Genomic DNA, 9,871 nt, shown 5'->3' with positions numbered 1-9,871 from the left:
TCTTTGTGAAAATTCCTGGGTGGTATTGGCGCCAAACTACTTTTCAAACATGGGGGAGGAGTATGAGAGAAACTTGAAAGCTGAGGTTTCTCAAGTGACCTATACAATTGTTTGTTGTCATCATTGCTTGCTGACTTGTAAGAGAGCTGGGAGTTGGGATTTGGTATGCAAATGTAGTCTTCACACTTGAATCCTGATTAATGACCATAACCATTAAATATTTCAATCAATTAATGATTTCTTAGCTTCCCAGTCAGCTAGACTCATCTTCATTGTGACCAAAAACACCCCCCATAAAAAATCGTACTCCCAACCCCAATTAATATTTTGACCAAATAACCCTAAGAATCATCTTTGAATTAATATTCCTAGTTTGAGTACTTAATTTTATGGTCATGTTACAACTAATTTTTGGGTCATGGTACAACTAAGACAACACTGCTTGATACATCCTCTCATTAAGTATAGACAAAGGCTGGGGGATAGGATTAGCTCTAGGATGACTAATCCTTTCCAACTAATATGTGGTGTGTTTGCTTTCTGGCCTTCCAATAGGAAGGTATTGAGGGTACCTTCAAGGAGAATTGACAAATGAGAACTGGCAATTTTTTTTTTTTTTTTTTTGTACTTTTATGTCTTTTATGTTGGTGAAGTAATGCAGTCTTTCCAAAACTTTGGTATCTATATATGTTTATGCAAAAGACTCCAATATCCTCCACAATGAATGAACATATAGAGCAACCATGAGGATACAGCGCAAAGTCAGTAAATGTTCTTGAAAAAATTGTGAGAAAATACTACTACTCTATTGGCTTTCCCCCTGAATATAGTAAGATACAAAAAAAAACTATGAGAGTAATATCAAAAAAACCGTCACTTACACGTGTCGTGAACTCACTGTGCAAGCTAACGCTGTGTTACATGAAAACCAACAAGAGGTAAATCTCTATCCATTCTTTTCCTTTTCAAGCACAATGCATGACAGTTCATTGTATCTGGCTTCTATCGCCCGCGATTTTCCTATACCAAACGAGGAATTCGAGGAAGTCTTTACACGCTTGGGAAAGCAATGAGACGCTCCTCTGCGGTTTCAAGGCCCATAGTGAGAAATATAGACCTCTAAGGAGATAAGTTTTCTCTCTGCTTCCCAATCCATCCCTCTTGTTTCTTGTAGTTCTAGACCTCCTCTATCTGTCCAATTCATCCCTCTTGTTGCTTCTATGCTAGACCTCTGTCTCAAAGTTGTGATCCATGTTTAGCATCCAGTATGGTTCTTGTCTCGCCGGTCATGTGCTACATCTAGATTGATTTTACATAACACCGGCTCCAACAACCTCAGGTAATCTTGTTATCCTTATTCACCATTCAAGCTATGAAACCATTCTTAAGGATGTAGATGCATAATCCAATAACTTGTGAGCAGTGGCTAAATTTCTCATGATCCAGATCAGAGTTGTTTCCGGCTTGATTGACCTGGCTGTCTCGATCTGACCCACCTTGTTCACAAATTATGCTCATGTTTTTCTGTAACAAGTCTATCTCTTTTTTTCCGCACTGTTTATTGATTTTATTAGTTAAAGATGAAGGAACCAAAGCCACTCTCAATCCCCACTGATTCCCAAGGTTTCGTATATGATTCTTGCAAGGAAAATGTATGAGGAGCATAAAGAAGGTCTGGATTTTATAATATGCATATCCCAGATGTTACACAATAATGGATTCTATGTTTCTAGCATTCATGTACTAGATCCAGCAGTAAACAGATGGGGGTACAACATGATACATTGACCAACTTATTGCTTTTCAACATATTTATCAAAGCTTGCAAGGTACTGTGGGCTTGATCACTGTGGGTCACATTAGGATCATATGTTGCCATCCCCTATAGCTTTTCTTACAGGTTTGTAGCAATCATAGATGGTGGATAACAAGCATCTACAAAACAAATATGTCCATTCAGACCTTGTAGATGTTTTTTCCTGCCATTTCGGCAAGCAAATAAAAACTACAGGGAAAGGCAACTATGAAAGATCAGAGCAATGTTTTAAAGGACCATGGGACTGGCCAACAGGACGGTTGTCAAATCATTTGGACCGTCAGCCTTTTCCACTGAATAGTTGATCGGTGGCATCATTTGACGACTAACCACTGGGGCTGAGCAATCCGATGGCCACTCTATCTTTAAAAACATTGGTTCTACTTCAAGCTGCAGGATAAATTTAGAGTCCCAACCAATACATTAAGCATATGAAAGTACAACGAGCTGACGATCTTTAACAACCTGATTAATTTTTTTCTTCAAAGATTTGATGAATTATTTTTTGGAAAATTGCATTGTAGATAACAATGGTTTCTGCAACCCTATTATTCTGGTTTATGGCATAGGCAATTTCTTACTAAGAACCATCTAGAAATGGGCCTTACTCCTTTGTACATGGGACTTAAAATTTTGTTGGCCTAAGATGATAAGCAACCTTTCTGGTGTGCCCATCTGTGGGATCTCCCTATTCTCTATGGATGAGAGGATAATTCAATATGCTTGTAGATTCTTAATGTTTGTTACACTTTAGTTCCTCCCTTTCTTTGATTTCGCTAGCAGTCCTTCTTTATAGTACATCAAGTACTGGAATTGCAGATTATTTGTATTATTACATACCTTAAAATACTGCAATATATCAAAATAATTATTCAGATATTGTATGAATTTGATGTTGTACCCAAAAAAAAAAAATTTTTTTTTGATGGTCTATAGAACTTTTTTGTTCTGAACTCTATATTCTTTGTGTTCCAGACTCAGTTTGCAGTGACTGAGTGAAGGGCTAGCTTGGTAATCTTGCAAGATTTTTCAATCATTCAGGTCTTAAATAGAGATGCCTCGCAGGGCAAGAGTGTACTATGAGAATTCAAGCAGCAGTTCGGATGACGTCGAGCCACAGATTTGCCTCTTCCACTAGTACTACTAACTTTCATGGTGTGAGGAGATCTTCTAGGAGGACGAGGTACGGGGTTAGACAAGCTCCCATGAATGCTGAGATTGAAAATGAGATAAGACTTTCTGGAAGGGAGAGACAAAATGTCAGCTAACCGAGAGAAGATTCAACCAAGGTCAGGAATGGCAAATGTACCATCCTGTCATGGTTAATTAATTTTGGAACAATCAAAGAAGGTACCAGAGAACAGTACAGGGATGGAGGTGTTAGACTTGAAGGGAAGGTTTCTAGGGAGGGAATTCTATGCAGTTGTTGCAATAGCACCATTACGGTTAAGGAATTCGAGTGCCATGCAGGCAGTAGCAAGGACAAAGCTTACATGAATACATACACTGGTGGGAGAGGGACTAGAAAATCCCTGTTGCAGTGCCAGATAGAAGCATGGAACAAGCAAAAAACACCTGCATGCAGTGGGTTCCAAACTGTAGATGTCCAGAAAGACGATGTTGATAAGAACGATGACATTTGCAATATCTGTGGAGGTGATGGGCAGCTAATCTGCTGTGATGTTTGTCCATTGACATATCACGAGGAATGTGTTGGAATTAAGGTAGAGCAAGATCCAAACACTTTCTACTTTTAATTTTGAAAAGATAAGAATATTGACCTTCCTCTTCATATGTTTAATATTGTTCTTGAAATTAATCTTCAACTTGTCACAGACACTTCCCCAATCTCCTTTTCACTACCCAATCTGTGTTTGCTTGATTAGTGGGATGTATGGTGCTAAACCCTTTTCATTCAGATGTTTTCAGTGCGAAGAATTATGTAAGTGTAGTTCATGTTGCGCCATTTTTCTAATTATTTTGTGTTATGCTTCTTAAGAACTAATTACTTCTAACTACTTTACTGTAGATCATTGGAACTGTCTTGGAGGAGCAGCTATACCTGCTGGCAATGTCACCTTCTGTGGGAAAAATTGAAGAGAGGTATTGCTCATTAATTCCCTTTTGGATTTAGTTTTTCATCATCTCAGTGAAGAAATGGTGATTTGACACTATGATTGGACTTGAAAATAGCGAATGCCTATCATTTTCTTGCATCCTATTGTTGGAGGTCCAAAATATTATTTTCTAGTCCAATTAGAGGGTCAAATCCCGTGGATGAAGAGATTCTCTTAATCTTGGGTTAAGAGAAACTGGGTCTATGGTTTTAGTTATCGGTATCAGACATATGTATACAATACCAATTCATTATGTAGTTTTTGTTCTCTCCTTTCATTGGATCTTCACTTGGAATTAGTGGAAAATTCTATTGTTAATGGCTGACTGCGGATTAACTTGACCTTATTTATCTATCAAGTGTACCTTCAATTGCAGAAGCTGCTTGGAGTCCCACATCAAATAGGGAATGGATTCTCATGGACTCTAAACAAGCGTATGGGTCCAAAGTTAGTATCTCACCATGGAGAAGAAAAGAGAATGGATTGCAACTCAAAGATTGCTTTGGCATATGTAGTCTATGATGAGTGTTTCCAGCCTATCATTGACAGCAGGACCGGCTTGGATAGTATCCCAACAATTGTTTTCAACTATGGGTAAGTACTTTGGGAGTTGGTTTCCTCTTTTATGAAATTTTTTCTTTCTCCCACCTTGTGGTTATCCCGACTAACCACATACTCCCCATAAAATCCACCTATATTGTTATATGTAATTGCTAGTATTTGAATCTGTAAAGTATTTAACTTCCCTCTTTTCAAATCAAGCTTGAACCATCTTGACTATCATGGGTTTTACACTTTCACCTTAGAGAGAAAAGATGAAGTAACTACTGCAGCATCCATCAGGTATATATGCTTCCTTAAAAGCTTAATAATGTCCTATTTAGGAGAGCAAGTTTAGCCCTGACGGCTCAAATCTGCCCTTGGCCTGCCCTGATCACGAATAAGTATCAACCCAAAATTTTTGACCCTGAGGGCCTACACGACCCTGAAATTTCTGACCCAGAGTCAGGGTCAGGGAGGTAAGGGTTGATGTCTTCGGCCGGGCCAGCCCGCCCTGAACCCGGCCCTGATTTTTGCCCCTGATGTTGATCTTGATCGTGACCTTGATATTAACCATGAATTTAACCTAATTTTATATGTTGTTTGACATGAGTCGTTGACACCTCAAAACTCCTAGTATATCTTCTCACCGATCTCTCTTGCTTTTTTTACCAAAAAAAAAATATCTCCCGTACCTTTTTTACCAAGACAAGTAACTTTGTATTTTTTTTTATCTCCTCTTTATTATGAATATTTTTATTTTTAAATTATTTCATATTTTGTAGGGTCAGAGTATACCCAGCCCTTGATGGCAAACCAAGGTTAAGGTCAGGGTCAGGGCCATCCCGACCCGACCCTGAAAAATCAGGGCCAATCAGGGTGGGTAAGGGTTGGGCTAAACCCTAAAGGGTAGGGTCAGAGTTGAAGTTTTACCAACTCAGGGCGGGTTTGGGCCCAGTTAAGGGGACTCTTAAAACCCTAGCCCAACCCAGCCCTATTGCATCCCTAGTCCTATTACTTCTATTACTTGGTTTCTCTAAAAAAAAACAAAACAGGTAGGAAGGACATTTGTCTTGCTACACGGAATCTATTGTATATAGGTCTGTAAATGAAAATTTCAATTGGGTACAAAGATGTTCCGTTTTTTTAAAAATTTAGTAATGATATTGATGATTGTATGTGTCATGGTTTTATAGGGTTCATGGGACCAAGCTAGCTGAGATGCCATTTTTTGGAACCAGAGAGAAGTATAGACGCGAAGGAATGTGTCAACAATTAGTTGACGCAATTGTATATGTAGGTTAAAAGGATCTCTGTTTCTATTGGTTTTTTTTTTTTTTTTTTTTTTTTTTTTTGGGTGTGGGGTGGTGGGGGGAATGAGGGTAATCTCTTCCTTTAAGATCTTATGCTAATAATACAAATTGCAGGTTCTTCTCTCCCCCAAAGTAAAAAATCTGGTCTTACCATCAGCCTCTGAAAGACTTGATTATTAGACAACACATTATGAATTCAAGCACATCACTGAGATACAAAGAAGAGAGATGTTCTCCATGAACTTAATGGTGTTCAAGGATACAACTATATTGCAAAAGACCTTATTACTGGATGATGATTCACTGGAAGGAAAGAAAGAAGCTAGTGAAGGTATTTTTTTTGGTGAAATAAACTAGTAATAGATATCTAACAATTTTCACTCACATTGGTTCCTCACTAACAAAATGATTTTTTCTCTCTTCAGTTTTGAATGGTGATTATGAACCAAAATGCAGTAATTCTGAAGATAGTCCCAGAGACAAAGAAGATAAGTCTCCTAAGCCCTTGCTATTTGATCTCAACCTTGAACCTCCTAATGAGGAGGTGAAAATGTGCAAAAATGATGAAGAGAAGAAACCATCATTAGGAATATTCCTTGCATTGAAAGATGATGGTAGTCTAAATCTTAAAAAATGTTTTGTTGATGGTCCCCTAAGTATTATCCATTGAAATTCTTTTAGATGATGGTCGGGAGCTATGAACTGTCTTATTATCCATCTCAAAAAATCTTTCTTTCTAGTCTAGAATCTAGATAGAGGAGCACGCCAATAAGGTTTGGCAAAATGGTTCTGTACATCAAAGGACTCTGAGATCATTTTATGTGAGGAGAGAGAGAGAGCATGCTAGCGTACCCTCTCCTAGCAGCTCAGAGAACCTTTTCCCAATGGGGAATGCGTTATCTATGCTCTGTGCCCAGACATAGGATGCGAAATATGTCGACCACGCCCCCTCCTAATCGATGCCCCTGCACTTGTTCTCATTGGCTGGGGTGATGGCACAGGGCCTCGCTCTCATACAATAACCATTTAGTCAAAATGTTACTGTTTTTTGGTTAGGAGATCAAAATGTTGCACATGAGAACAAAATGTACTAGATTTGAGGATTCTATAGAGACCATGAGAGAATCATTGGCATATATTTCTTAAGATTTGGCAGTTGGTACACACATGTTATTTTATTTCTTCACTCTTTGACATACAAATCTAGAGAGAGAGAGAGAGAGAGAGAGAGAGAGAGACGCCATTCATGCTAAATAAATTCCCGGATATACTTCTCTCTCACATCTCACCTTCAGTTCACCAGCTCTGTAATCCAAGCAATATTAGGGAAACCCGATACGTCACCATAACCGAAACTCCCTTCCCCTGTATCGTCTTCCTTCTTGACCTTATCTTTAATCTTGAACATCCCCAATTTCTCCGAAACATCCCAACCTTCCTTCAAAATTCCATCTCTCACCCCCATAGTTGCAGGAGGTGAGCTCGATCCAGTACTACTCCCTTCACCAACAAATCCACAACTCATGTTCTCCGTTCCTCCACCCAAGCGAACCCTGTAACGACGCTTCTGTTTCCACGCCGACCTGAGCTGTTCCGGTGCATGTGCAAAGAAACACACCTTTCTCTGGCAATACTGTCCGGCATTACATGAACGCGTACGGTACTTCGCAGGATGGAGCCAGAACTCGAATATCCCATGAGCGAACTCGCATGAATCGCCTTTCGGACACTTCCCATTTCGGAACTCAGGACATGCAATGGCAGCGTAGTTGAATCTACATGGATCACGACGCCGCGCCTTCTCACCACGGTGTGCGAATGGGCAACAGGTCCAGTCATGGCTTCTGTTCCTTGGACATTTCTTGATCTTGAACACATACATGCGGAAATCGTCCAAGTGACACATTGACTCAGTCCAATCTGTTGAGTGATTTGCTTTCGAGTTGGACAAATTAAGAAATTCTGGGTGGTTCATTCCTTTAAACCTCTTCTTCCTTCAGAAAATAAAAATTCTCCTTATAATTAAGGGAGAAAAAAAATCAAGAAAATCCAAATAGATGATATAAAGAAAAGATTTAAAGTCTTGTTTAGTATAATAACTAAACAATCTTAATGAAATTACTGAGAAAATAATAAAGAAACAGAAGAGAAATAACTACAGAATCCATGGTTGGATTTAGAGAATCCAAACCTGAGTCTTGACATTACTCTTAGTGCACAGAGGGCACTAGAGATAGAGAGATAGAGAGAGAGAGAAAGGAACCATGCAGGAGCAGTATTTATAACGTTATACTAACCATGGTTAATGCATTAGGCAAACATGGATGAACGTTAAAGTGATGGATTAAAGATGAAACTGATGGACTCCATGGACACACGGTTACTGAAAGGTGGTTTTTATGAAATTTTGCTAAAGAATTGCAGAGGGGGGAAGCAGGTTACACAGAACATAGGTGGTAGACGATGAGTTCCAGGAGAATTTTTAGAGAGACAAAGGTTGTTGGTTCACTTTTTCCACGCGTGGCAAAGCCCAGGTCTTGATTTTCATGTGTTAAAGCCAAGAGGCAAAGGGTTCGGTTACATCTATTGTTCTTTCTCGCTTTAGATAGTTTGTTTTGTAGTAAACAGAACTGCATGCGTTTGCGTTGAGACCGATGTACAGGAAATATATATATATATATATATATATTGGCTGCTTCCCTTTTAGATTCCATGGACGATCCTCTCGTCAAATGTAAACTCACCCACTCATGGTGTGGGTTCCACATTCTAAAGTGGGTCCTAAGAGAGTAGGGAGCGAAGGAAGCCGTTTATTTATTCATTAGACTTTCAGTTGCTGCTGCTGCATGCCAGGGTTATAAGGAAAAGACTCATACACCCCATGGAAGGTGTGAGAGCCAAGGGGTTATAGTTATTGAGTTATAGACAAACTCTATGATCATCATGTGGAAGACTCAAACTCTAATATTAATGGGGTAGGACTCTGTTAACATATGTGAGTAATGGACAGAAAGTCTATTATCACATGTGAGAGTCCTATTCCAACTCTGCTGTCTCATGAGGTAGTCTTGGACTGCAAGTAGTCTCTAGAGTTTGTGCTCACTGAAAATGCCTACAATGTAGGAGAGGTTGTTGAGTGTGAGTATGACTCTAGAGGTTGAGTTCGAGTGGGATGCTAACTGTCCTGATACACCCCCTCAAGGTGGGGATTTGAATGGTCGAATCCGCAGCTTGTCCCGTAGAAAGGAGAACCGTGTAGAGCTGAGAGCTTTGGTAAGGATATCGGCTATCTGGTCATGTGTTGAAATGAACTGCACTTGAAGTTCCTTGGAGGCGACTTTATCACGAACGAAGTGGAAGTCAATTTCAACATGCTTGGTATGAGCATGAAAGACTGGATTGACCGAAAGGTAAGTGGCCCCAATGTTGTCACACCAAAGAATGGGTGCAATGGGAACATGAATCCCTAATTCCTTAAAGAGAGAGCGAAGCCAAGTGAGTTCGGCGCAGGCATCAGCCACTGCTTTGTACTCAGACTCGGTGGAGGAGCGTGCAACTGTCTTCTGCTTCTTAGAGGCCCAGGAGATCAGATTAGGACCCATATAGATGGCATAGCCTCCTGTGGATTTGCGATCCGCACTGTCACCAGCCCAGTCAGCATTGGAGAATGCTTGTAATTGGAGGGAACTAGATTTGGAGATGAACAACCCATGATCCTTGGTTCCTTGGAGATAGCGTAGAATCCGTTTGACTAATGTCCAATGGTCTTTGGAGGGGGCATGCATGAACTGGCGGGCACGGTTCACTGAATAAGCCACATCAGGCCTGGTGAGGGTGATGTATTGGAGAGCACCGATAATGGAGCGATACCTGGTGGGGTCCGAAAGAAAGACACCCCCTATGGAAGATGCTACAAACATGGTGGCCATGGGAGTAGTGACGGGCTTACAGTCAATCATGCCAGCCCTCTGGAGGAGATCAGTGATGTATCGGTATTGAGAGAGGAGGACACCATCAGACCGATATAGGGCTTCAATACCAAGGAAAAAGCTGAGACGACCAAGATCCTTGATAGATAATTCTAA

The 9,871-nt window shown here is 40.1% G+C and overlaps 1 protein-coding gene and 2 long non-coding RNA genes across 6 annotated transcripts; 2 read left to right on the top strand and 1 right to left on the bottom strand.

The window, feature by feature from the left end:
* The first annotated feature begins 1,079 nt into the window (after window positions 1-1,079).
* On the top strand, window positions 1,080-3,925 carry LOC122087465. Its single transcript, XR_006142756.1, has 4 exons — window positions 1,080-1,339; window positions 2,792-3,540; window positions 3,653-3,758; window positions 3,846-3,925. It is a non-coding gene; the product is annotated as an uncharacterized LOC122087465 (long non-coding RNA).
* A 372-nt stretch (window positions 3,926-4,297) lies between these two features.
* Window positions 4,298-6,684, top strand: LOC122087466. 2 transcript variants are annotated; one of them, XR_006142757.1, is made up of 4 exons: window positions 4,298-4,527; window positions 5,670-5,769; window positions 5,901-6,117; window positions 6,212-6,684. It is a non-coding gene; the product is annotated as an uncharacterized LOC122087466 (long non-coding RNA). The 2 variants fall into 2 exon arrangements; XR_006142758.1 differs by having other exon boundaries at window positions 4,298-4,776.
* Window positions 6,685-6,903: 219 nt separating this feature from the next.
* Window positions 6,904-8,677, bottom strand: LOC122087464 (zinc finger CCCH domain-containing protein 54-like). Of its 3 annotated transcripts, XM_042656615.1 has the most exons (3): window positions 8,093-8,677; window positions 7,978-8,061; window positions 6,904-7,780 (listed from the first exon to the last, which is right to left on the bottom strand). In XM_042656615.1, exons 1-3 carry the CDS (start codon window positions 8,095-8,097, stop codon window positions 7,078-7,080), a joined length of 792 nt encoding a protein of 263 aa, XP_042512549.1. In that variant the 5' UTR covers window positions 8,098-8,677; the 3' UTR covers window positions 6,904-7,077. The 3 variants fall into 3 exon arrangements, with proteins under 3 accessions (XP_042512549.1, XP_042512550.1, XP_042512551.1); XM_042656616.1 differs by having other exon boundaries at window positions 7,978-8,677; XM_042656617.1 differs by lacking the exon at window positions 7,978-8,061 and having other exon boundaries at window positions 8,084-8,675.
* Between the last annotated feature and the right edge of the window lie 1,194 nt (window positions 8,678-9,871).

The sequence above is a fragment of the Macadamia integrifolia genome, chromosome 8 (assembly GCF_013358625.1).
Source record: "Macadamia integrifolia cultivar HAES 741 chromosome 8, SCU_Mint_v3, whole genome shotgun sequence".
Taxonomy (NCBI): Eukaryota; Viridiplantae; Streptophyta; class Magnoliopsida; order Proteales; family Proteaceae; genus Macadamia; species Macadamia integrifolia.
This window is presented reverse-complemented; position numbering and strand designations above follow the sequence as displayed.

Coding starts and splice junctions, on each gene's coding strand:
- LOC122087464 (XM_042656615.1), bottom strand. Junction 7,781..7,977: donor AGAGTAATGTCAAGACTCAG/GTTTGGATTCTC, acceptor TATTTTCTGAAG/GAAGAAGAGGTTTAAAGGAA.